This window comes from Apteryx rowi, unplaced genomic scaffold (genome assembly GCF_003343035.1).
Source record: "Apteryx rowi isolate R43461 unplaced genomic scaffold, aptRow1 scaffold_31, whole genome shotgun sequence".
NCBI classification, from domain to species: domain Eukaryota; kingdom Metazoa; phylum Chordata; class Aves; order Apterygiformes; family Apterygidae; genus Apteryx; species Apteryx rowi.
The window spans coordinates 3658176-3685796 of NW_020449530.1; the positions used below are offsets into that span (position 1 = coordinate 3658176).

The window sequence follows — 27621 nt, forward strand, 5'->3', positions numbered from 1 at the left end:
GAGACAGGGTAAAAGTCAGGTCAGTCGGCAATTTTTTTTCTTCTTTTTCTTTTACTAAAAAATAAATCACAAACTAGATCTCTGTAGGCAGAAGGGGTTTCAGGGAAGCAGTGGGGAAGGGAAGGGGGGAAGTCTGTGCTGTTTTGGTGCTGGTGGTGTGGCTACACGAGGCTGCGTGAGCCACTGGAGTACCTGCGCCTCTGAAGCAGGGAGCTGGGGGGGCAATACTGGTGTGGGTGATTGTAAGGAGGTGGTGGAGGTGGGAGGGGAGGCTGATGGACTAGCTTCATGGGGGTCCCAGGGAGCCCGCTGCCTGCGCTGCGCCAGGGGGTGGAGCTGCAGGAATCGGAGGTGACATAGCGTGTCAGAGTCTGGTTGAGGGCTGGCTCCATTCGAGCGAGGCACGGCTTGTCCAAGACAATGACTTTGACAATCTGCTGGCACTGTACAAGTGTCCCCGCTGAGGCGGGGTGCGAGGCCACCAGTGCTGTCTCCAGCCGCTCCCGTGGTGTATTAAGACTCGTGCTGGGCTGCATTCCACTCTCGGGCCCCAGGGCGGAGTTGTGCTGGTACGTTTGAAGCCTGTTGTGAATTGACACCTAGTTTAGAAACAGTCAAAGAAGCATTAAATGTTACAAGACATTTTTCCCATCTGCTGCTACTGGCTGCCCTGAACCCTTCCCACCAGTAAATCTCACATGCACTAAACCCTCCCTCCTCAAAAAAAAAAAGAACAGGCACAGCCCCTGGCGGCTCCCCCCTTTCAATAGTCCCACCATCCCCATCTAGGCCTAAGTGCCCCTGTCCTTTCCATCACATCAAAGGCAGCAGGGCCATCATTCCCAAATGCAATGCAACTTTGGTTATCCAAACGGCACAGGGAACGTCAATCAGCTCTGCAAGTGGAGGAGTGAATTCTCATATTAATGAACAGACCTCAAAGGTCATGCCCTTGTCCCCAGCAGCAGAAAGGAGGGGGAACTGAAAAGCAAGGTTTCAGATAATCGAGGTTGTACGTTTCAGCAAAATGATGGTAGCTGAATCTGAGATAGAGAGAGACAGAGAGACTCAAACCCTTCTCAGCTCCCTGCCTTTCTGAGTAGGAAGGTACACCACATGACCAGCTAATCTGTTTACAAAGGAAAAGGCAGAAATCTGACATACTCTAGCAAAAGGCAGCTCCCTCTGATCCATTTGATGGTTTGTCAGTGAAAGGAAATGATTTTCAAAAAAGAAAAAAGAAAGAAAAAAAATGCCCATCTAGCTCATACAATGATAAAAGAAATTCATGATGAAATGGTAGCAGATTAGATAATATCAAAGAAATGGAAATGCTTTTGTGCTGGTGGAGTATTACTTGGGCAATTGGAAGGGGGAAGGGAAGGAGCAGGTCATCAGGGTTCCCGCAAAGAGATGCTGATAATGGAGTCACTCAAATAAGGGAGCTCATTGAGTCTGGTTTGTGAAAGGGGAGCTGGCCTGGACTGGAGGTCCCCAGGGGGCATGCGCAGCAGGAAAATGGTGGGTGAAGTCATAGTTCCTCCTGGCAAGGACATGAGCTGATGGAGACCCCAAAGCAGAGCAAGAATGCTGATTCAAAACAGAATGTCAGTCAAGTGACAAATCCTACATGGGAAACAAGTGTTTGCAGGCTGGCAGGGCACTTCCAGCTAGGCAGGTGTACATGGGACAATTGCAGGTGCCCTAATAGAGTGTACATTGGGCAGTGGAGCCAGTGACTGGGAAGAGTGGCGGTGTCAGTGGGAAAGAGCAGTTATGGAGTGGCCAAACTTCCCACGAGGGTGGGACAAGGATGAGCTGTTTGTACCTACTCAAGCGTAGAAGTTGCTCAGGCTCACTGCACAGCAAGGCGTAATGCTGTGTCAATATTTGTTTAGGCAGTGGATCACCACTAGGAAAAACTGGTCGCTGGGCCATGAAGTGCTAATGACATTACATGGAAGCCATTCCCCAAAAGGAAACAGTCATCCCAGCAGGAATTGGAAGCTGGCTGGGAGAGACACCTGCCCCAGAAAGGGTGAGTGCACACGAAAATGGGGTGCTCTGAACAGAAAAGCAGAAGCACCCACTCCCCACAGAGAAGCTGAACTCTTCAAGTAAATATACTGTGACAAGAGGGGAAAGAACTACCCTGGAAAAGCAAATTTGGGGCAATGGGGATATTCCAGACAAGGAAGGAGCAGAAAGTAGGAGATAAGATTTTTCTGTGTAAGGATAGCATTTTCCTGTTTCCTCACAGGTAGTAGGAGTACAGGTGTCTGTGAAGAAACAGGCAGCCCACTGGATGTGAGACATCCCTGCAAGGATAGATGCACACAGGACAGCCAAGCTCTCTACATAGGAAGGTAAAGCTCTAGGGCAAGTCTCTGATATACAAAGGCCATGCTTAATCCCCTTCAAGGGGGGATGGAGAGATAGAGCTGCAGAGACTGTGCAGGGAACCTGGGCTGCAGAGGAGTTTGCATGTGATGCTGCATGGAGTTAGCATGTCAGGGAAATCTTTAGTGGGGTTCTCAGTCTCCCCGTAAGCAGTAGGGTGGGTTAGTCTACAGCGTTTGGGAGCTTGGTCCATGAGGGATGTTACAGTTATAAAAACGGATTGAAAATGCTTTGAAGTTTAGTTTGGATTTGAAAGTTGTATTACCCGTCCTAGCAGTAACTTTTAATTGTATCTCTGGAAATTGGTAAAATTGTCAGTCTGGCTGGGGAGGCATTGATTAAAACCTGAGAAAAGAAACAACAGAGAATGTGAGAAGAGCTGAAGTGAGAGGGAATTACTTACCTCAGCTGCTCTGCACTCTACTTACCTCCACTGTGCTGTCTGAGACCTTCTCCCCCAAATCCTTCTTGCCTTTGAAATAAAACAAAACATCTCACTTATGAGGTCCATACCTCAAGTCAACAGCTGGCCCTCACACTGTGGACTGGAAAGCTCAAAGCAGAGGTATAGGGCCCAACAAGACTCCCAGTTGCAGGATCAAATCCAGGCCCTCTTGCAACCTGATAGCTCCTTAGTGGTGTAGGAGGAAGACCCCTTTGGAGTCCTATCCTTAGGTCCTGATCTTAGTGCCATGCTAGTGAGTTGGTAGCCACTCACCACTGCACTTGATTTTCGCTGGCATACACACCAAGGCATGAATGGACACAAAGCCACAGAACACACAACAGAAGCTACACAGAAGATGTTCCTGCAAAAGTGTTGATGAAGACTGTGAAGGAAGCTGACAGTGCAGTTATTGTGTGGCACCAGTTCAGGGAAGAAAAAGTAGGCCAGGGTCTCCAGGAATTATCATATAGCACTTTGCTCCATCAGTAACCCCTCTTTGCTGGATGTTACAGCTACGGACTAGGTAATGAAATTTTAATGGCTTTTTTAGCATATCTGAAGAATGCACACTGTTCTCATATTTCCGCTATACACCCAAGGTGAAAGGATGCAAAACTGATCACTTCTTTTAGCAGTTATTCCCACAGGGATCAATGAGAACACATTTGCAAAGGTAGCACGACTTGACCAAGAGAAGGCGGGTGTCCCCTTACTTGTTGGAGATCCTTGCTTAGATTGCGATTCCATCTGGGCTCCGTTGGTCCTTAATGAGAGAGTCTTCGCCCCTTGCTGTTTCTCTAACTCCCCTGCCAGAAAGAAGTATAGAAGTGAATGAGGAGAGGGATGGAGGGAAGAGCAATGGCATACTGAAGGAGCAATGTGTGAAGTCAGCAAGGAGAATTAATGCAAGAAAATGATGACAGAGTGGTAAGAAAGAAGGAAGAGAGGATCAGTTAAGAGAGAAACATAAACTGGAGAGGACTTGACTTGTGAAGGCACTTAAATATCTCCATACACCTGTGTGTATGACCTGCATTCATACAGGATAGGTTATTGCTGCACAGGAGGGGACCACTAATGCTAAGCTACTTTGGCTTATCAATTCATATATGGGAAGGCCATCAGGGGATACGTGAACATCTAATATGTACTCCACAGAGGGGTACAATACAGACTGCCTGTCCCCCAGACATCATCACCATTCATGAGTGTCCTCTCACTCATGGAGAGGACAGCTCTGCTAAGACTGTCAGACCTTCCCTGTACTTCCCAGCTACTACGGATCATATCTGCATAGTCAAAGGAGTATGGGATGGAGAAGAGCCTTTCGGTCAGCCAGTTCAGGCTTCACTGTTTCAGGACACCATACTGTGGGCTCTGTTTCATAGCATCATAAGTAGCTACATTCCTTCAATTTTCCCACTGGCAGGTGGTCACAGACCCTAACTGCTTTTTCTATTGGTGAACACAAGGACAGTCATATGCAGACTTTTACTACTCATCCTCCTTGTCCCTGTTCCTGAAGAATCCACCTCATTTGCCCTTTCTACCCCTGCAGACATATGCAGTGTGATTGCATTGGGGTCTGAACCATATCAGAGGCTCTTACATTCAATTCGTATCTGCTCCAGCTCCGTCACCTCTGCTATTGACTCTTTCAGATCTTCCACAAATTTCTGCATTTCCTCAGCACCCAGAGCACAGAAGTGTAGTACCTGTTTCTTCTCTGAGCCCGAAACTGGAGTCACCAGTGTGATGCCATGGGGGTAATCTGGAAAGAAGGTGTGTCAACACAACAAAAAGGCATTAGGCATTCTTGCTGGAGAAGCTGGCTGTTTTTGTACCTCTCCAGGACAGAAAATTTCTAATACAAGTCCAGAGGAATGGTGCACTTTCAGTTTGTCACACTGCAAACTGTGAGAGCCTGCAGCATTGCAGCACCTTGAGTGAACACAGCAGACAAGTTGCAACAGCGAGGCCAGTACCATCATCACCATGAAACTGCATCTTTTCTGCTGTGTGCAGGCACAGTGGTGCCATGACCAGAAAACTCTTGCACTTAGTTAAACTTAGTGTAACATTGGCTCAGAGAACCTGCGCATAGCGATGGGACTATAAAGTCCTCCTGAATCTATGGAGGAGTAAACAGTGTATATAAGAGGCCAGCAAAGCTTTTGCTCCTGTGAGAGATGGAACAGGAGAGGCTGGCTCCTGCAGTCAAAGACAGAACAGCCATTAACACTCACAGAAGCAGGACCTCTACCTGGTCTACACTTTCACCATCAGGGAACATGGCAGGGGTGTTAGCACAACGTGGTTGGGAAGCTCACTGTGCTGTGCAGAGAGCACAATAAGGAGAAGCATGTGGGTTTGTAGGTCTCTGCTCAGTACTCCCCAACAGGCAAAAGACATTGTAAGGAATGCAAATGGAAGGACATGCCCAGGCAGTGAAAATATCACAGCAAAAGGTCTTGTGTTTTAAAGATTAGGTTGGGTGCAGGGAGGAGGCAGCTGGAGATTTAGTCAACAGAAGCAGGAGAACCAGGGGCTTTTGGGTGTGCAGAGAACTTGCTACAGTTGTGACTGGACTTTCTCTATCTTTTGCTTATTGGCCAGTGGTTTCAACCCTTTTTCCCCTTCACCTTTGTCTACGTTTAATTTCTTTCTTCACCTGTCTTGTTTTCTTTTCTCCTTCCCCTAGTCCTGCACCTGCCTGCCTTCCCCATCCTCTTCCTTAAGCAGTCTTTTCCAAACAAGTCAGAGGACAAACTTGCTCTTTGCTGCCAGCCCACAGCTCCTTCTGTTTACATCACAGGGCCCTTCTCCCACCATGTCTGTCTCATCTGTTTAGATCACAAGCTCTTTGGGACATCTGTTTTTCTATCTGTGCAGGGGATACACAATGGGTTGCCTTTGACAGAAGATCCTTCAGAACTCCCCAGATGATAGTTACAGTACCCCAAAAGGTGGTCTCAGCTCTGACAGTGCCTGCTGGATGCTCAGCTCTGACTGCCTCTTTTGTACATAGAGGGGTATGAAATCTATTGCTTGCTGTGGAGGGTAGGGGGGTTGAGAGGATGACTCATGCTGACAGTAGGGTAGAGGAAAGGATGTGAAGAGCCTCAATATAGGCACAGTACTGCTACAGTCTTCCTTCTCTGCAGCATATTCTGCAGGTGCTCACGAAAACCCCAGTGGGCATTAGCCACACTGGCCTGGGACAGCCATGTAGTGCCTCTGCCTGTGCCAGCAGGGAGCCTGCATGTTTTTGGCACTCCTCCACCACACAACTAGCCTCAGTCATGATACATCATGGCTCTATTCCCAGACCATCAAGGTCAGGCTGACTAGGGTTGGCCTCTCGCCATGCATTGGTGGGTACTGTTCCAAGGGCTTTACTTCTGTCTCAGAAAGCTTTCAGCATGGCATGGCATGGTAGAGTGGGAGGAGGTGGCAGCAGCCTTTGAGCCTTTATCTAATTCAAAGTTAGAGCTGGGGGTTGTGACTTGTGGCGCAAGGGGAGAGGGGCTAAAGGCAGCAGCAGCAGTTTTGTCAACAAGGTTCTCCACATACAGTTGGCTCCTGAGAGCTAAGTGAGATATATTTGGGGATTGATACCCTCATTCCTCCCCACTGGCACCCCTCCTGCCACCACGACGTCAGCCCACTTCAAGGAGCTCAAGTTCACCACTTATGTGGGTGCTCAGGCCCAGAGAGAGGGACCAGGAGCCTCTTCTCATTGCAGTGTACCTGCATAGCTATCCCCTCAGTATGAAGCCTCAGTTTTCTTGCTTCCCCTTTTAACCCTCATGGAATTCCTTGTCTGATGCAAAATCACACTGGGTGACACAGCCCCCTCGCTCCTTTTCCTTTTCCCTGCCAAACCCCTCCAGGCTGCTGTGGAGTGACAGACTTACATTCATTCTCAAAGAGATGGAACTGAATCCCCAGCAGGCCAACTGACTTGCAAAATGTGTAGGTCGAGGAGCTTTTCTTCTTGGGGCAAAGCTTGAGGATCTGTTGAAGGGAGAGATGTATCATTGGGCAAAGCACTGGGGAACAGGAGGCAAGAAAAATGCAAACTGCTCAAAGCGCTAAGCAAAAAAGCTTATTTGCAGGCTTGGTTACTGCAACATGGGAGTAACACTTGGTGACTGACAAGCTCTTTCACCAGATAAATGCCTGGCAATCTGCGCTTGTAACAACACTTCCGAAATTCTGTCTGCATAGCCCTGGGGCCCACTCAGCTCTCTGTCTCCCAGGGACGTTGGCTTTTTGATGCTCATATTTCTGACTTTTCAAGGGTCATTCTGTTCACCGAGGGCCAGACTGTAAGGCTAAGGAAAGCCTGTCAAAAATATCTTAGAGCTGAGAACCAGCACAAATGTATGCATGCTGTGCTGCCCTCACTCCCTCGGTACTTGTCTCATGGACATGAGGCAGACTAGTAGCAAGGAGCAGATCATCTCCCCATGCTCACAGCTATAAATGGGTGCAGAGGAAGAGGTGGGGAAAGCTCTCTTGTCCACTGCTCCTACACAAGGGATTGGCTTTGGCCAGATACTTGCAATATCCACAGTCTCCTTTTGCCATAACACTCAGGACTTTTCCTCAAGTGCTTAATGCAGAACTTTCCCCTTGTTCTGCCTGCTCCCAGTCCCAGTCTGCCTGTGCCCTCCTTGTGCTTGTCTGAACTCAATTGCAAGGTCCCTGGGAAAGCACACTTTTAAAGTGCTATGCACATTCTTGGCTCCAGTAAGTAATATCTACTCTCCCACAGAGAGTAGCTATTACTTTTGCACTGGTAGAACGCAGTGGCTTTAAAGTGTCTAGCAGGAAAGATCTGAAGTGCATGGGAGAGCTCTGACTACCATGGAACAAACAGTGAAAGAAATGAACCTCCCCTGGTTGCAAAGAGATGAGAGAGAGCAATGACGTTACTTGGACAGCTGTGGGATGTGGATCTGTTTTTTTCAAGGATCAGAGAAATTTTAGGTTTGGTTTGTTTTTAACAGCAAGGATTCAGAGCCTTGTCTTGCAGTGTGGATGGGTCAGGAGATGGCCTGTTCTTAGAAAAGAGGGGAGATCTATGCATGTTTTAGACTTCTTTATAGATAGTGGGGCTAGTTTTATCACTGCAGTGCCCAACTGCCAGAACACACTCACCACCAGCAGGTCATTGAAGAGAAAAACTTCCCTCTGGTGAGCCGCCTGCTTCTGCACTTTATTCACATCGGTCACCTCATACAAGCGGCTGCAGCAGACCAGCCGGCGATGGGGCACAGAGAGAACCTGCAAAAGGCACACAAGAGTGTGCACTGAGGGGAGGATCCAGTGAGGGTCTCCACCACCTCCCTCACAAACCTGCCCAGTGGCAGTGGCAAAAGCCAGCTCTGCCCACTCAAATAGTCTCCTCATCATCAGTTTTCCTGCCCAATAGCAGAGAGCCACCCATGCTTTTGTGACTTGGAGAAATCAGAGGAGTGGAGCAGGCTCTAGACAACCCTACTGATCAGAGATCCCATCTTCTTATACCTCTGGCTTTCAGTGGCTGGGTGACTGCTCATCCTCTCTCACCTCCTGGACATCTGTGGGGTTCCTGACTCCTGAGAGATTATTTAGGTCAGTTTGGGTAAACAGCATAGTTTTGCATTACACATTGATAGCTGTTAAAGAAAGTGTCTCTGCATTTGCAGCTCTCTTAACCCCAGCAGGTCTTGGGGAATTCATCAGGGAGATGGGTGAAATGGTTTTCTCTCACTCTCCCTTCTGCTTTCTACATCTCACAAGACCTGAAAATCTGGAGCACTGCAAGGCTATCACTGAGGCATTGGCAGGCAGGCCCTGCAATGAGATTCTGGGCAAACAATTACTGTACCAGCTAAGACAAACTCTGGCCAAGGAGAACCCAAAGAATAAAGAAAGAATGAGAGTGCAAGGAAGAAGGTTTTTGGAGAAAAAGGAGTGGATGCATCAAGGCAGGCAAGGAAGGTTTTATGGAAGAGGGAAAGAAGGGGCATAGAGGAAAAAGGCAGAAAAGAGGGCCCAGTGAGGGAGGTAGAGATGAGAGAGGTGAGTGGGTGCCAGCAGGGTACAGATGCTCACCGTTTTCATTCCAACTATGGATTTCTCCACTTTGGTGACATAAGTCACGTGGTCCTCGTTGGATTTTAGCTCTTTTTGCTGGATCCTCTCGTAGATCCCCACCACCAGCTCCCGTGGGATGTCAGCACCGTCATCCACCCCTGCCAAACACAGAAAATGTAGGGCAGGCTAGACAGGGATAGAAGGAAAGGGAAGAGCTGGTGATCCCTGACAGACACCAGCTACTGCCTCTGTACTAAGCAGCACTGGGAAGGCTAAGAGCAATCCTTTTCTTTAGGCTGTCTTCCCTCTTGCTCTAACATATCTGATGCACCAGCAGGAGAGACTGACACCTCTAAGGCCAATGCAGAAGATTTCATCATTCCATTGCTCTGCATGGTGGCTCCTTTCCATGCGTCCCCTAAAGTTTTATAGCCACAATTTCATATTCATATATCTTGGACCACTCAGCAGCAACTCCAGCACTGATTTCATATTATCATAATTGCTTAGAAGTGGAGGAGGTCTGTAATGGGATCTAGCTGCTCTGCCTGCCAGTGCAAGCCTCAGCTCTCCTGTTTGCTTGGTGGCCTCCACCATTTTCCTCTGTGATGTCTCCCTGGCCTAATATCTCCCTGTTATACTGTCTGTGATGTCTCTGTCTTGGATCTGTCCTTTCCTTCTTTTATGTCTCCTTAGATAATTTTCCAAATTTTGTTGTCCAATCCTTGCAGAGCCTAGCAGAAAAGTTCTCCTTCATCCTTCCCTTAGCCAAACACTACAAATTAAACTGCCAGTCTTTCTTCCTGAACTGAATTCTTTCAATCATTTTATATTGATTTTCTGTGCTTTCCCTCCAGCTCCCTGGTCTGAGACATACCGCCCTGAGTGCTGTTCTGCAGGTGAAGAACTGCTGAGGAACAAAGAAGCATTGTGATCGCCCGGCTTCCTGATTCATGTCCTTGCAAATGTAGCCTGATTACTCTCAGGTTTTTATAACACAGGCCGATGAAGTCCCAACCTGGGTGTTGGGCTGAAGGTCAGTCTGGGATGAACTGTCTCCCTTTGTGTATACAGGGACCTAGCTCTAATGAGGTGTGGTGTGTTACAAACTGGAGGTGAGTAATACTCATGGTGGCTGAATTCATTGTGATGTGAACTGAAAGTTTTTTTAGCAACTCTAAATGCAAGTTAACAAACAAACAAAAAAAAAACTTTTGAGTTTGGGCTATCTACTGTGATATCAAAGGTAATGATGGCATTAGTATCTCCACAAAAAGGGCCTCAGCAGCACATTATTCCAATCTGAAGTTTATGGCAGATTGGGGGATGTGTAGGAGGCAGGGATGATACTGTCTGAATAGCCATGAGGACAAAGAAACAAGACAAAGGAACCTACAGAAATTTAAAATCTAGACAGGGATTCACAATGGGAAAACTTTGAGGGAACTTAATCTGAATCACAGATGTGCAATAATAGACATTTGGAGGATGACTGACCTAGGACTGAGCATAGCTGGGAAATTAGACAAGAATTTGTCTAGACGTGATGTCAAAAAGGCTGTACAATACTAAGCTGCAGTAGCAGATCTGAGAACAAGGAGGAGGCAGTGGCTCTACATACAGGTATGTCATGACCACATCTAAAAAAGTGCTTTTAGCAACCTATTAACAAGATGGGAAGGACTTTGAAAAAGAGAAGAAAATTGATCTGGGGAACTGATGTATCAGAAATTGCTAAGAGGTAATGTATGCATAAACTCAGTCAGGCCAACAGTTACTAAAAGTAATTGTGAACAATTAGGAAAGGGAAAATTTAGCCTGAACTGAAGGAAAATGTGTTCATATTTTTGAAGCAGCAAGGAAGGGAAGGGCTTGTTTAGCGCAATCCAACAGGGTCTAGGAAGAACAGAGCTGAGCAGTATAAAAATTTAATATGATGGACTGCTTCCAAACAGTGAGATCTATTAAAAGATGAAAACATCTCTCAAGGAAAATAATGCAATTCTTATGTTTTGAGCTGTTTCTGAGATGGCTGGACAGCTTTCTGCAGAGGACAAAGCTGAGATTTCCCTCTTCCTCATCCCTGGCTGTCAAGCTAGAGGAGACCTGAAAGTGCCTTCCTCCCTCCCTGGCTCACAGAGAGCAGAGAGGCCCTGGAAAAAGGCAGCTCCACTAGCTTTGGGCTGCAGCTTTCTCCTAGGTGGGTTTTAGAGCAGCAAGAGAGCAAACAAAGCAAAGTGGGACCCTCACCTCTCAGATTGCGAATGAAGTCCTCCAGCATCATCTTCCTGTCAGGCTTGATGTTGGGGCTGTACATGTCCGTATTGAGGAGGATGATTGCAAAGGCCAAGATGAAGATGGTGTCTGGGTTGTGAAACTGCTGGACCACATCTGGGTTACACATGCAGTACCTCTGGCTGCAGCAGGAGGGATGCACACACTTAATATGGAGACCATGGAGTCCAGTCTGCTCCAGAAGGGCAATGGCTTCATCACAGGTGGATCTCTCCACCTCTCACAAAAATGAGATGGAACAGACTGCTCTCTGAAGGCCAATTTACACACCAACGGCTGAAGTAGGCCATTGAAACTTCAGCCTTCTTGTCCTCAGGAACCAAAGGAACAAGCGAGATCAGAGAGACTACACAGGGTGGTGTCATTACACAGGGCTAATGCAGGAGGTGTCTCCTCCAGCCTGCCTTGCTAAGGACAAAACACTCCTCCAGGTGCACAAAGGGAGCAGACCCAGCACCCCTACAAGCCCCAGTACTGCTTCTCCTGTGAGTCATCAGTGAAAGGGGAGTCCCTTGCAGGCAGGCACATCAGGGCTGGTGTCACCCTGCCCTGTGAAGTCATATAGGCCTGGATCTTGTGCCCTTCATGACACTGAACATCCAACAAGGACATGTTCCGCAGCAACAGCGGGATGGGGCACTCCTTGCTTCACTTGTCCCTCCATATTCAGCTCCTTTGGAAGGGAGGTCCCCTGCCATTCACTCCATTGTTACCGTATGTCTTCTGCCTTGAGTGTGCTCCCTGTTCCCACCTCATTGCAGCAGAGCAGAAAAAGGGTGGCCACAGAGGTTGCTCTCTTACCTGAAGGCCTCAATTAACCGCTCAACCTTCTGTGCCTCCCCCTGCACACGGATGTGGGCCTGGAATTTCCGCAGCGCTTCATCCAGCTCCATGCCTGAGAAGTCCATCTCGTCAACCACACAACTGCAGGAGAGGGACACAGCCTCTGTCAGCACCTCCTCCCAGAGAGAAGGCCAGGCAGGCTCCTTTACTGCGGTGCCAAGGCCAAGTCCCCATGGGAATTACCAGGGGAGAGGCCTTGAGACATTGCTACAGCCCCCCAGATGGGACAGAAACAGGGCAGTGATTTCAGACATTCCTGGACTCTACAGCAGGTAAGCAATTCTTATGTCTAACCATATATACATTTACATATATATGTGTGTGTATATATATGTGTGTGTGTGTGTGTATGTATATATGGTATATATCTGTATCAATATATATTTATATCTATACAGATATAGATATCTAGACATCTCTATATATATCTATATAGATACAGATATACACATATATCTATTTCTGCCTTTCCTATCATCTGGCAATCCTTCACACACTACCCATTCCTTCCTCCCTCCCATGACATGCCCTTATTCACTACTACTTATTCATCCTTCTTTTATCTGAATTCACCCAGCTGTTCCTGCACTGTCCTCTCCCCACTCTCTGTTCAGTCAGGCATCCATCCCCATTCACAAACCGCAGCTTCTTCACCCCTCTTCGCTCACATCCAACCACTGCAGCAGCAATGCTCACTATGTCTTTGGAGATCATAGCCAACTCAAAGAAAATAGGAAATGGAAGTTGTTGTACAGGAATGCCATTGTAACATCAGGCCAAGACTGGGTAAAACTCTGCCCACACACTTAAATACCAGGAGTCTCCAACAATTCATTCCATCCCAATCCCTATTCATTTTGTACGTTTCTACCCATTCCACACTATCCTTTCCATTTCCAACACATTTCAGTGCCATGCTTCCCTGCTATCTGCTGAAAATCCTTCATCTGACATATTTAGTACTGCTTTTCTTTTTACAGCAATGCATTGCACACTGGTAGTTCACAGACACCTTAGATCTTCTAATACACCCCACATTTTTTCCTCCTCTCTTGTCTCCCACTGAAGTATTCTCAGCTTATAAAAGTCCTACTGTTACTCTCCAAAATCTACAGTGACAGTTCTTCCTGTCTGTATTGGTCAAATTGTCTAGTTCTTCTTACTGTATGATATTCTGGTCTTCATTTCTAATAACAATGCCTTCCCATTGTGGCTTCAGCACATTTTGTCAGCATACTCCTACCATTTGTGTCCAGGTCATTACTGCAAACATTAATTAAAAGCAGACTCAGGAAACTTTACTCATAACCTCCCTTAAGCCCAACAGTTCCCATTTCAGCACAGTAGGTTAGCATTAATGTCTCCATTAGCCAATTCTTCCCCACATTTATGATTCCTCTACTACTTTCTCCCTCTTCCAGTCTCAACTGGCAATTTCCCATGTCAAACTGATGTCCAAAATTATCTTCTGCATGTCCCCTGTCCAGAAAATCAGTTGTTTTATCAAAGAAATACACTGAATTAATCTACTCTCCACTGCCTTCAGTGTGTACCATTTACCTTCATGTCTGCCATTATTTTTTCCCCTAAAATAAATTCTTAAATGTGACATACTATCTGACAGACCAAGAAATGCACAGCTGCCAAAATCCCACTTTCTTTAAGCCTTTCTTAAATTCAAAGTACTAGTTTGCTAATCTTCTGTCACATGGCACCACCTGGACATTACAAGTGTATTAAAAATCCAATGACTCCATATTTTCTGGTTTTATATTCTTTGGATGCTGTTTTTATCTTTTCCTCCCTTTTTCTCTTCTCTGTATTGTGATTGGCTTGCCTTTTTCATGTTGTAAAGGACAAACTGACCTCAAATTTAGGGTTAGGAGGAAATTTTTCCCAAGACAGGTTGTCTGGGACTTTATGGGGAATAGTAAAGGGAAAATAAAGGGGGAAAGGATTACCTCTCTTCTGGATCCTTCCATTTCCTAGGCTTATCTGGAGACCTTACAAAATAAACCTTTACTAATAAAGGGACGTGCTGCCATCAGTTTCTCCTGCTTCCTTTCTGTGACACCCTAGAGATGTGACTGTTGGTCTTCTTTATAGTTTTGCAGTTTGCTGCAGGCTGTTGGGAATTGTTTTGTGAACTAGGCTGTCGAACACCACATGCAGCTCTGTTAGAACAAAAATCTATTGTGTGATGTCTCAGATGAGGAAGGGACTGGGTTCTTATGCTCAGAGGGCTCTCTCCATTCTTGCATTCCCCTACTGAGTCAAGAGCTGAGGTAATCTTGCTTAACTGGCTGTGAGACCCACAGAATATTTTACCAAGAGCTCTGGCTCTTTAACTCACATGTTGAATACAGAGTGTTCAGTATGTTTCAAAACTGCAGGTTTATTTAGTTAATTCCAAGCTGAAACTCCTGTAAATCCCCTCCAGTTGTCCCTCAGCCAAAACGAGGGTGGCCTTCTTCCTGAGAAAAGTTGACCAGGCAGAAAGGACAAGTTAGGAAGAAATTTTGACTCAAGCAAAGTCAGCCTGAGCTTGCATTTGATCTATCTGGCAAAGCCTATGCCAAAGGCCTGAGGAATAGCTCCTAGAGCAGTCCTCAGATATGCTGCTAGGGGCTTGCAGACAAGTAGAAAGAATGCTGGGTCATAGTTATCTGACAATTTTTGTGAGAAAATTTGACACAGCAAAGTACATTCAAATGGGCAAACAGCTTTGTGCATTGGGGCTGCCATGTTCCTGCTCCTGTTCTAGGTAGCTACAAGTTTTCCTGACTTGTCTGGCCTCAGATCAGGTCAGGCTTTGTACAGTCTCCCATTAAGTTTCTGAAGTGCACACTGTGGTGCCCACATAAGAACTTTCCTGAAATGCAATGCAACTTTTCTTTGTGAAACAAGAGCAAGGAGCAAGGAGGTCTTTTCTTTCCAAAACAGGTAGAAACTCCAGAAGCTGACATAGGATATTGTCGCAAACGTATTGCAAAAACCACATTCGCCTCATCAGTCTCCAGAGCTGCAATGGAAAAGACAGTATAACTGTATGCATGAGGAGGCTCTCTCTCCCCAGAACTGGATGTAAGAGACAAAGGTCGAGCTGAGAGTGGATGGCTCTCTGCATCCAAGCAATAAGCCAACAGATTATGTGCATGTGCCAAAAGTAGTGGTGAGCACTGGAACAGGTTGCCCAGAGAGGTAGTGGAGTCTCCTTCTCTGGAGATATTCAAAACCCGCCTGGACGTGATCCTGTACAACGTGCTCTAGGAGACCCTGCTTGGGCAGGGGAGTTGGACTTAGACAATCTCCAGAGGTCCCTTCCAGCCTCAACCATTCTGTCATTCTGTGAGTTCATTTTTCTACTAACAGCAGCATGCCTGTGAGAGGCCTGCTCCAGGGCCACCAGGAAGCCGGAAGGATAAGGAAGGAGGGGGCAGAGTAATTGCCTTATAAAATCTCCTCTTTCAGCCCCTTCCTTCCCAAGGACTTGCTATAAGCCTAGTAAACTGAGCTCACAGACCACCCAGACATGCAGTTAGTCCAGTGTCTGCAGGGACAGGACTTTGGATGTTTGGTACATGTTGCTGAAGTGAACAGGAAAGGTGCTGGCACCTTGCTTCATAAACAAGGTGGTGCATTTTAAAGGCTCCTGTGGCAGCTGTATGCACAGGGAGCTGGGTCTGTCCTGAGGCACTCAGAAGACAGGCACCTTACAGCTGCTAAGAACTGGGCTCCAGATGCCTGGTGATGTTACCCAGAGGGCGGACACCTAGTTGGATCATTTTGCCCAACTGTTATGTAGATCATGGCCATGCTGCTTCCTGGGCTACAGGATGTGGGTCCACCAAAAAGGGGGTGGAGACGGAGGCATCAGGGCTGCAAAGATTCAGCACAGGACTAAGCATGGCAAAAGAGCCTTGTGGCAAAAGGATTCAGAGAAGGCAGGAAGCAGCTGTATCGTGTGGGTCTGGGATCTGCTCGCCTGAGCATAATGACCTATTTTCCAGCTTTTCCACTCAGGTGACAATGCAGCAGGAGCTGGGCTGCAACTAAAAGCGTCTGTAATGAACCTGCAGCCCATGCTTAGGGAGGGGGTAAGGGGGGAGGCAGCCAGGTGGAAAGTTTAAAACCACAAGGCACAAAGATATTAATAAAAAACATCCCTCGTCTCAGCATCTCTACCCCTATGCTCTCTGACAAGAACTGAGCTCAGGGTGGGCTGCAGAAGAGCTCATTTCCCTGGGAGGAGGCTGCCCAGTATATGTGAAGTGAAGCCCATGGTATGAAGAGTAAGCAGGGCTTACTTGCACCAGCAAGCACGTGTCCCAATCCTGAACTCCACACAGCACCTCTCTTTGCCCTCTATCTGCCAGGGTAGCCTCTACAGTGGAGACCACGGCACATACCAGTCTCACTTTTCTGGGGGATGGTGCACTACATATATAGCCTGTTTTCTCTGGGGCCGAATCATGCCTACTAGCCCTCCCAGGCTTGTTGGTAGCTCACACGGCTAATTGCTTGGGCACCCACTCCTTCACAAGTGAGAAATTGCTTAGAGTGTCATGTTTTGCGCCAGAGCTGTCTCCCAAGGTAGAGAGCTGTTCCCACTCCAGGCAGGTTGGCCACGCAGCAGAAAGTTCTGCCCAGCTTTCATCTCCCCCTCCAGGGACATTAAGGACCTTTGTACAAGGGAACCTACTGTTTCCCTGGGCACCTGTGCAGGTTCAAAGTGTGTCTTTAGCCCTGGCAAGTTTGGCACAGGAAGGCTGCTCTGGTTCACAAGGCTGAGCTGTGCGCACAGCTCTGCTTGCGTTAGGGAGGTTGTGGCACAGGTGCAGCAGCAGGAGGTCAGAGCTGTCTCATCATTATCTATTGCTCCACAGCATAAGCTGCAGCACTGCACTGCTCAAACACTCCTGTAATGCAAGTTCCCTACTGATTCTCTGTAATGTCCTTAGTGAGAAGGGGAAGGGAGGCTAGTTTGGACTAACCTGTCAAGTTCACTTTGCCATTTCAAGAGGAATCTAACACTTCTTTGACAGACAGCCTTTTTGCTGGGTGTCCAGCTCTGGATTTACATCCTAGAAGCAGCTTTTTTCTCCCTGACTTCTCATTAGAGAAAGAGAAGACAATACATGTTTGACAGACAGGATAGCTGCTCACCCGCAAGGATAGTGTGTCAGAACCACAGCAGCACTTACAGTCTAACAGCAACCAGTCCCCCACTCTGCACAATGTCACCTCTGCTTGAATCCCTGCCCCTTTCTCCTCTGACAGCAAAAGTATAAGGACAGCCACTTCTGCCCTTCTCAGAGTCCCATGACCTGAGTGCAAACCATTTGACACCAGCAGCACAGTCAGCTTCATTCACAGCATCACTCACATTATCTTGCTCATGAATGAACTATAAATGGAAGCAATTCTTGAGTCAGAAACAGGTGGAGGGGAAGAAAGAACTACAGTAAAGGGAAGGATGAATGAAGAAGAACAAAAGCAAAAAATAAACTCAGAATGAAGAGTGCGCAAACAGAAATAACAAATACCTCTGAGTTTTTAATACAAAAGAAAGAAGGTAAGAAAGGATGTTAAGAATGACAGCATGCATCATAATAAAAATAAGTGTTAATGCTTTGGATCTGACTCTTCAGCGTTCTTCTGGCTAGTATGTATAACCTGCATGTTAATCAAATACCTTTTTTGGTTTCCAAGAAAATCAGTTAAAGGCTGAAAGACAGAGGAGGAAAGTGGGAGGAAGAATATAAATTCAGGGCTTTTAGGGTTTAGAAATTCCAGAACAGGAAGGTAAAATAGCATATCAAAGTGCTCAAGCCTCATCCTGTGCTTATCCTCGCTCATGCCCCACCATGCACATCAGAGGCTTTGCAACCAGCCTGTCATGACTCTGGAATTTTGCATTCACTAGGTGGGCAGTAAAGAGAGATCATCTTCACAATGCCAAATGCTGGTGTGCACTCCTGAGCTCTGTTCCCTGCCTCCAGGCATGGGAAGTGTTAGGCTTGCTTGTCAGCCACCACAGCTCCAGGCAAGAGGCCTCTAAGAGCACAAACACCCATGGAAGCCCGGAAAAGTTTGCAGAGTATAGACTTAGGGCTAAGCCTGAAGTTTGTAAGCTGGGCAGCTCTACCCAACGTCCAAATGCACAAGGGAGGCTGAGACTTTTGCAGGTGTTTTAAAAGCTGTCCTATTATTTATTCATGTGGTTGGGTTAATTCAACCTGGCTGCAAGAAAAACAATGCTTACAGTATACATTTCTAACACAAGTTTTCACATCGAGCGAAAGCTAAACTAACACAGCAAGTGGCATTAATAATTGAAATTGTTTTCAGAAGGGAGAGGACAGACTGGGAAGGTTCCATGGCCTAGTCTGGGATGTGAAGGAGCAGGCATCCCCCCTTCACACAGTACTGCTCACTGCACGTAGTCAGTGTCTGTCCAACGGCCATGGCCACTCTTTCTGGCAGTTTGGAGTTCGCCAGGACCAGCAGTACCTGTTCTCCTGCAGCCAGAGGGGCAGAGGAAGGGCCACTTGGGTTACAAAAATGAGGAGTGTGGCACTGGCAGGCTGGGCAGAAGCTACTGTAGGAGCTATCCTGACTGCTACATGATCTCTGGGGAATACAACATACCCTAACGCTGGCTTGCTAGGTGTGCATAGATGTGTGGACTGTGAGACAGTCCTTGCAGACTCCATTCTCCCGAGCTGTGCCACTGTTCTTCTGCTAATTTCATGGAAGTTGTTCCTTATTCACACCAATGGATGGGGAACAAGAACCAGACTAGGCCTTAGCCAGCTCTAAAATACCAAAAGGTCCTTGAGTTGCCTCATGCTCACACACAAACAGCTCAGAAGTTCTTTCTTTCTCCATCTGTAAATAGGATGGCAGAATCACTCTTTCTTTGAATACTTGGAGCACTACCACTAGAGGTACAGAGGAAGCTGAGAGTAATGGAGATGATGGGGTAGAGCCACCTGCTTTAACAGCCCTCCTGCAACATGCAGAGGGAAGTTACAACACAGCAGTTCCTGTGGATTGAGGCTGGAAGGCAGAGACCAAGCTTTGCAATAGGGACTGATCCTGGGAGATGCTGACACATAGTTTGTAGTGATGTGTGAGATAGAAGAACATGGTCATTTGTAGGGGTGATGCCAAATTTAGGACTACAAGGAAGTGCCAGCCTATTGCTATTGCAATAATATATCTTTGTCTGTGCAGAGGCTAGGTTTGGACTTCAGCAGAGTATCTGTCAGGGGAAGCAGCCCACACATTGCTTGCTGCAGAAGAAGAAGTAATTACTTTTAATTGTAGCTCTCAGCATGAAGAGATTGGAGAGAACACGTGTCTTGTTGTTGGCCAGATCAATATCCATATAGTGTATTAAAAACAGGGCTGGATCAATGGTCAGGTACCTGCAGCAATAAGCAGAAGCAATTTCAACAGGGATGGATTTTAAAATCTGGGCTAGATTTGGCTCTTGAACTGGCACCTTCCAACCTTTTCCTGAAGTAGAAGAGGTGTGTGTGTTGGATTTAGGGTTTCATTTTGGCTCAGTTCAATAGAAGCCACTGTGAAATTCAAGGGAGACAAAGTTAACATTTGGTAGGATGGGTCTCATCTCCAAAAATAACAATGAATCCAGTGGAAATGGATCCTAATGGAAAGGCAGCTCTGACCAAGAGCTGTGCTGCTGCCTAATAAAGGAAAGGCCCAGCTGAGTGCTGATCATTTCCAAAAACTGGGTTCTGAATGAGCTTGTTGCCTCCAGCTCCACATGTCACATCGCTACACCAGGGCTCCATCAGCAGAGAGGCACAAGCAGCACTGGTGCTCCCACTGCCCATGTAGAGCAGCACTCACACTCACAACCTAGCACAAACTTCCTCTGCTTTCACTGTGGGAATTTCTCAGGGTGCGAGAGGCAGTGTTTCTTGTCTCTGATATCCTCGTTTTATCACACACAGTGCTGTGCCTTCTCCTCTCATCCGAATGGCAAGCAGATGATCAAGAACAAGCAGGAAATGAAGGCTCATCTCAGTTCCCCAGGCCAGTCTTTGCAGAAAGCCTGTCATCTTGGACAATGGTCAGAAGAACAGGTAAGACACTTCTCTTCCCAGCACCTCAACTCTACTCCTGTGATGCCCACAGTTGGATGCTGACAGGTTAGCAATAGTTACTTTGTGAAAAGCAGAACTAGAGGCAGATGCTGAGGTAGCATGTATGGGTCTCAGGTGTTCCCAGGATTTTGAAGCCCAAATTGAAAGGCTGAAAGAGGAGAGGGGTATAGAGTGAGAGATGATGGTGAGGCTTGTGGGACCAGGAGAGGGTCACAGTGAGTGAACTGAAGGGAACAATCCAGCCAGGGCAGCCACTGAACATAAATGGAGAGGAAACCTGGGTTTTGTTCAGACAAGGGGCAGCTCAGCCCATAGGAGTTTTTGGAGTGGGGATGTTCATCAGTGCTCTGGGGTTACACAGGTAATATTCCTCATGCAGGCCACTTCATTAGCACCAACAGGACCAGCTCCCTTCTTATCATACCCATAATACAGCCAGACAAACTGAAAAGGCCACCCATGTCAGAACTGAGCACTGAGGGAGCCAAGTGAGCAGCCATCATTCTCTGTTCACTGCTAGTATTACAGCAAGAAGTGGATGTTTTTCTTCCCTTTGCCTGTCTTAGTACTTCCCAGAAAGTGTCACAGGTGCTTTGCCTGGATGAGTGGTAAGACCTGTTTTTTGTGCTCCCCAGCCACAGAGCCACCCAGCCACACACCTCTCAGCATCACTAGTTCTACCCCCTGCCAGCGCCAAGCTCCTGCAGGCACTCTAGGAGGAAGAAGCCAAAATGAACAGGTTGCTGATATGAAGGAGCAAAGACATTACTGGGAAATGCAACAAAAGGTGCCAGATTGAGGTGAGGAATGATGAAGCTCCTGCAGAGTATGGATGGAGGGGCATGGAGAAGGGGGTGCTTGCTGGCACAGCTATGAGCAGGTAGGGCTGATGGCTCCTTCACAGGGCAGGGAGGGGGAGAAGAAGCTTCCACACTTACTCCAGGACGTCCCTGTTGAACTGTTTCTTGCTGTTGCCCAGGAACTCCCCAATCATCTGACGACTGAGGCCCTTCCGCTGGAGCAGGAAGTGTGCCACCCCAATGGGGGTGTCTGGGATGAAGCCTCGGGAGATCAGGAACTGGATCCCTTTGTCTGGGTTGCTGTAAGAGAAGGACAGAAACATGGTGAGTTTGGATGATCTCTCTGAGGTGTTGCTACCTCTGGCTCATCTTATGGCTTCCAGCAATGCAGCCCTTGGCATATGCATGGGCTCCTATGCACCTGTGTGTGGCAGGGACAGGACTGGTGGACAAGTGACTTTGAGGACTTCTCCCCAGGTGCCATTGACTTCAGGACAAAGGGATGCCACAGGACTTGCTGTGTCACCTGCAGCACCTGCTGCCACCTGGGGAGCAGAAGTGCCATCCCATTGCTACAAAGGACCCTGCCACACAGTACCAGCCTCATAAGTGACTCTCTTCTGTTAGGTCTCCGCTACAGGGTCGATTCTCTTGTATCCCCCAGCTTGGTTTGTTTAGGGCTCCTGTGAGAACATAACACCCAGACAGGCATTGCTGGCCGTTGTTGTGATGCCCCCCAAAGACAGCACAGGGAACATCAGTATGGTCAGCTGCTTCAAATGCAGCCCACAGAGAGCCATCCACAAGGACCAGGGATGAGAGCTGGGCACTTTGCAACTGTCTTGGGGAAGCTGAGCTGCATCTTGTGTAGGACAGACAAAAGGCAAAGGTACAAAAGAGACTTAGGAGGCATTTCTACTGTATGGCCACAGCCAACTAAATATCAAGACACAAAGTGGGGTAACCAAAGGTGGGACCCTTTTTTCATAAAAATTTTTATTCCCTTTTTCTTACATTTTACTGCTCAGTGCTGAGTGACACTTCCTACCCTCCTTACTCAAGCCTGGTGCTGACTGCCTGAATAGAAATCCCATGCTCAGATTTGTGCATCTCTTCCTCCACTCCCCCCAGCCTTAGCCAGGCTGTTCTTCCTTTCTCTATTGATTTACCCCCTCAGGCAGAAATCTCTGTGTGTGGGTGGATGAGAGCATGCACCTGGAGGATGCCTTAGCAGAGCTGGAAGACAGCTGCATAAAGGCTCCAAGACAGAGGCTGTTTCTCCTTCTGTGGCTGTGAGTGCCTCTCTGAGAACAGGTCTGGTGTTGAGTGAGCCTAAATGCTTGTTTGTGGGAATGTTTTTCTGCTTATTAGCGTGCCTGCGTATATGCCTGTGTATGCAGCTCTCTGGGGGTAATGCGTGTGCCTACAAGCGCACACATTCTTGTCTGTGTGTCCCTCATACAGGCAGATTTCTCTTGGACCATACACGTTCCTAAGAACTGCCCCAGCTGCCTGTGTGCACATTTTGGCTTTCTCTCCAAGTCTCTTTCTGTTAGCACATTTCTATGTATCTAGCAGTGGTCGTGAGTCTATGTGGGTGCCTGTCCCTCCAGGTACACGCAGGAGTGAGTACATATGTGCATGCTGTGCAGGAGGCTTTCTTCCTATGTCTCAGTCTGCCCCACTGAAGGGTGTCAGTTGAGATGCCCTCTTGCTGAGGTGAATTAGTGCATGCCAGGAAGATTTACAAATTCTGTTGGTTGGGGAAAGGGTTGCTTCCTAATGAGAGAAATGGAAGGGGTGCCACACTTCCACCATTAACCTGAATTCAGAGATCTTTAATGCCCAAGGAATCAGTTTGCTCAGATGGTTCTCTGGGTGGGTAAAGGATAGCATGAGATCTCAGAGCATGAGAATGCATGATATGCACAGGCAGAGACTGAGACACTGTCAGGTCGTGAAGGACATGGGTGAGCAACATATGTCTAGCTGTAAGGGGAGCAGCATTCAGGACCATGGCCTGCTCTGTACAGGGGCCCCCGTCAGCATGCCAGAACTAGATGGGCCAGAACAATTCTGATTACTTTTTAATGACACAAAGAAAATATACTGGGCAATGGGTCATCCCTGGGGAGAGTGGTGGGGAGAGAAAGTCAGCTGATTAAATTTATGAACAGGAGAGCTACAAGATCTGCTGTTGAAAAATCCAGGACTGCTTAGCCTAGTGAGATCTTCTTTGAGGAAAGCATCAGGGTCACGGTGCACCTTCCATGCTATTGCACAAATTTGGCTCACCTTTGAAGAACACAGGTAAACTTTTCTGCTAAGTGCAAGGGTCATATATTTGGGTTGAAGTCAAGCTCAGCAACAAAGAGATTCATAAAACACACCTCCATGTGCATATTTTAGTGTCCTGAAAGTGACAGTGTGGTGTTCAAGGCCAGAGGATGACCTCAGCTACACTAGTGGGACTCTAAGGCTACTGGATTCACTTTGCATTCACTCCAGGGGAGCTGGGTGCTGAATGTGGCCAGGAGAATGCAGCTCACACACTGGCATGGATGTATGGATTTCAGGCAGGATGACACACGAAGTAAGACAATGTAGGATAAAACAACCCATCTCTGACAGCTCTTCTGCACTGCCTAGACTAAAACTCAAATATACATGCACACACTATTCTTTCACTAACAGCAGCCTCTCATCAGCTTTTCCCTGGATTCAAGTTGTTCCCCACAAAATCCTGATAGTGACACAGTACCTCTGCCACTGAACACCTGCAGATATCTCATGTACTGCAGTACGTGGCTTTTACCCAGGTGTGCAGCACACAACTCCACTTCCATCTTTTCTGAGCCTGGTCCCTGCTATTTTCTTAGTGTTGCAGAGGTGTTCAGCATGGACAGCAAATGCAGTGGGATTCCTCACATCCTGCTGGCTTTCCCTCTGCCCACGCAGCCAGCTGCCCACACACACACTGAGTTATTAGAGCAGCACTGTATAATGAAGCAATCTCCGTTCCATGGATTCCTCCCCCTCACTGTGGAGTGGGAAYGGGGAAAGTGCCACAGCAGCACAGGATCAATACGTTCCCAGGGGCCTGCTCCAAGTCAGAGCAGTGCTTCCTGAAAACACTATACAGGGCAAGATAGATTATGGCAGATGGTGCTAGCAACTGGAGGCTTTCAACTCTTGGCCCAGGGGAGCAGTCAGCAAAAAAGATGAATGCACGAACACACACACACATACATTGTCTCAGCTCCATACCCTACAGGTTGGTGCCCACATCACAAACCCTACAATGGTAAACTGGCTCCTTGCTGGAAATTGGCAGGGACACCAACAACCAAATAACTGAAAAAGGTTGAATGGCTGAACTGCAGCCTCTGGGATTGGGGTGCACTACACTTTCACAGGGGAGCTCTGCGGCCCTTAGCTCCTGTTCAGTGAATAAAGAGAAGGTTTCACTCCCCAGAGCTAACAAGACAGTTCCCTTTCCCTCTGTCTCCCAATGTTTTGTCAAGAAAACTAAGCCTTACATGTTACTGGCACATTATTTCAGCAATTAGTTGCAGGGGAGGCCTGGCCAGAAAGTCATGTTTCTGAGCTCTGCAGCATCACCAAGACTTCAGTCCCACAGGGACCTGCAAGATGCAGTGAACCCAGGTCACTGAATGAAGGAAGACAGCAAAGCTGCTTCCCCAAAACAGACCTGGCACCACTAATTTGTCACATGAATGTGTGCCAGGTGGACTGGGGGGAAGGAGAGGCTGTGAAAAAGCATTTTCACTCCTGCTTTATAGTCACATCAGTGCTTGTGTCAACTCTGCAGGAACCAAAGGAAAACACTTTGGGTGGAGGGACTCCTGCCAAGCACGGCTGAGAATACTGAAACATTAAGCTTGCAAAGATATGAGCCCCATGTCCCTCTCTAGAAGGACACCTATCCCAACACAAACCCCAGAACATCTGTGTGGACCTGGAACTATATCATAATCAGTCCCCATCTGTGCCTGGTACCTACCTTCTTTCAGTTCTAGACTGTGGGTATTCATCAGGCAAATCTGTGCACACCCACAGCCTGACTTTGATATATATATGTGGACCCACCCATTCTTGACCTGATCTCAGTCCTAGTAAAATGTTCCTTCCAGTTCTGTATGACTCCCAAATCTGTCTGCTAAAACTTCATTTCAGTTCTGGATGTGCTCTGAGCCCAGCTCTACAAACCTCTTATCCAGGTTCCTCCCTCCTTGAGCCCACAGCCTCCATACTACACATATGTAAGTCATGCACATTGCTCCCTTGTCTGTGCAAAACTGCTGTCTAGGACTGTGTAATCTTCAGTCCTCACTCTGGCCAAAAGGCCCACGCAAACATGTGGAAAACATTCTGCTAGTATGGTAGCATCACACCCCCAGCATCCTCATCAGGGGACTCAAATGGAAAACTTAACAGCATGAGATGAGAGTGTGATGATGGGGCAAAAAACAGTATTGCTCATGGCTCACTTTGATCAGGAAAGTCTCATCTAAAGGCAATGAGCAAATCTAAAGCTCCTTATAGGAGCTCAGCTGCTTTCTGTCAGTCCAAAATAGACTGTGTGTGACCCCCCCCGAGTTAAGCTTTTCTGACTGTAATCTCTGGGCTGCTCTTCTTTTGCTTTCACACCTACAGCATTTTCATACAATATCAGCTTCAGATGTGTGAGAGACTGAGATGACTAAACCTGGTCTGTCAGGTGAAAAAATATCTATCCAAATACTGAAAGGAAAATGGCAGCCAGAGCACTCATACTGAGCTAGCTAAGTTTAGCTCCACCTCTGTCTCTCTTTCTCCTTGGAAATACCCCATATTAAGTTACCAAGGCTGGGATTACATCCCCAGCTACGCTTGTGCCTTTATAACAGAGTGGAGCAGGGGCCTAGATCCCAAGCTCAGTTGGTGGATATCAGGTGGACAGCAACTGGGTTTGAAGGTTCAGGACTCAGGGGAGCATGGGGCACTGGTTTGTTCCTCTGTTGTGACAGAAGATCAGGACAGCACTTGGGGGACCTCAGGGACAAAGACTCTGGGCAGCCAGCCTGTGGTCTGCATTGCATACCCACTGGGTCACACCCCAGAACATGAAAGGATTTCCCCAGAGATGGATCTAGCCCAAGAGCCTGCCATCACCTATTCCTGTGAGGCATGAAGTAGGCTGGGAAAAACAGAAGATGAGAGACACTTACATATTAAAGAGGTTCAGCCCAATGCGGTAGAGGCGTTTCCTCATGGTATCTGTGGAAAGTGTGGGGGACTTGCAGCTAGCTGGGTTCTCGCAGTGGTACCGTGGGAGACTGAGGATCATTGCCTGCAGTGCTTCCTTCGAGGAAACCTCAGAGGCTGACTTGGCTGAAGTGGAGGTGCTGCTGCTGCTCAGCTGCTCCGAGTTGTCCACGTTCTCAGACTCAGAGCCTTTGCTTTGCCCCGTCTCATTGTTAGCATCAAACTGGAGCTTATGCACTGACATCTGTCCAGGCTCAGCACTGCTGTCCCCCATGCCATTAGTGCTGACGTTTACCTCGGTGAAAGTGTGGCTGTTCTGGAGAGCTCTAGACTCAGGTAACCTCTCTGGGGCAGTCTGTGGCTCACTGGCTTCTCCCTCCCCTTCTCCTGGGGGTTCTTCAGTCTTGGTGGCTTGAGTGAGCCCAGCTTGGACATTGCTGCTGAGGCAGTTTGCCATGGACACCGAGGTAGACGATGAGACAGAGATGTTCTTGTTGTCAATCTGGACAGTGACGTCCCGGAAGGCCATCATGAGAGTGCTGCTGCTCTTGGGCAGGGTGTCTGGCAGGAGCCCTTCCTCCTTCTCCTTATCTTGCAGCTCAGCTTCTAAGTCTTGGTTTGGCTGCAACGAGCTGGCACTGAAGGTCTCTCTGATCTGGTATGAGCTCCCATCTTGCAGAGAACACATGGTCTTCAGGCTCCAGGTGCTGAGGGCATCATCAATGGACTTGGCCAGAGACTGAACTTGTTCTGTGAAGGAGTCCTCCAGCTCAGTCAGTGCCCCACTGATGGTGGCTGGCAAAGATGGGGACCTCACCAAAGGAATGCCCACAAAGTTGTATCCCTCCACCAGGGCTTTCTCAGCAGAGAAGCTCTCTGAGTTCTGGACCCGGACTTTCCTCAGAGAGATGCGGCGTGGCATGCGGCTCTCCAGCAGTGAGTTGCGGATCTTCTCAAAGTTCTTGCTGAGCTGGTACTGCCGGAAAGCGGTCTGGATGGTGCAGGCTGCCCTGCGAGACACCAGGTGACCTCCATATTTGTGCTCTAGCATTTCAATCTGGAAGACACAAACAAATGGGCTTATTTTTTCTTAATTGACTTCTGAYGGCTTTCCATGATCCCCAGTTCCTACACTGATTAGTCAGTAATGACTGTCAGAGGAACTCCTAACACTGAATTAGCCTTTTCCTGCACTGCCATGCCCTCGATTTTGACAGAAGGCACCTCTTCGGGCATGCCTGGCTGAAGCATCAGCGCTGTGGGCTTACTCATGGCTGTGTCATGATCATGCCTCCTCCTAGATCACCAGCTGTACAAGCTGAAGCCTGCAGCTCCCCCTGCC

The 27621-nt window shown here is 47.8% G+C and overlaps 1 protein-coding gene across 1 annotated transcript; it reads right to left on the reverse strand.

Annotated features, from left to right (window-relative positions):
• Window positions 1-530: 530 nt before the first annotated feature.
• IQSEC3 (IQ motif and Sec7 domain 3) lies at window positions 531-27330 on the reverse strand. The gene is made up of 12 exons (XM_026070376.1): window positions 26243-27330; window positions 21150-21311; window positions 12032-12154; window positions 11186-11352; window positions 8954-9093; window positions 8015-8140; window positions 6766-6865; window positions 4458-4619; window positions 3562-3654; window positions 2829-2872; window positions 2666-2745; window positions 531-599 (listed from the first exon to the last, which is right to left on the reverse strand). Exons 1-11 carry the CDS (start codon window positions 27328-27330, stop codon window positions 2671-2673), a joined length of 2280 nt encoding a protein of 759 aa, XP_025926161.1. The 3' UTR covers window positions 531-599; window positions 2666-2670.
• Between the last annotated feature and the right edge of the window lie 291 nt (window positions 27331-27621).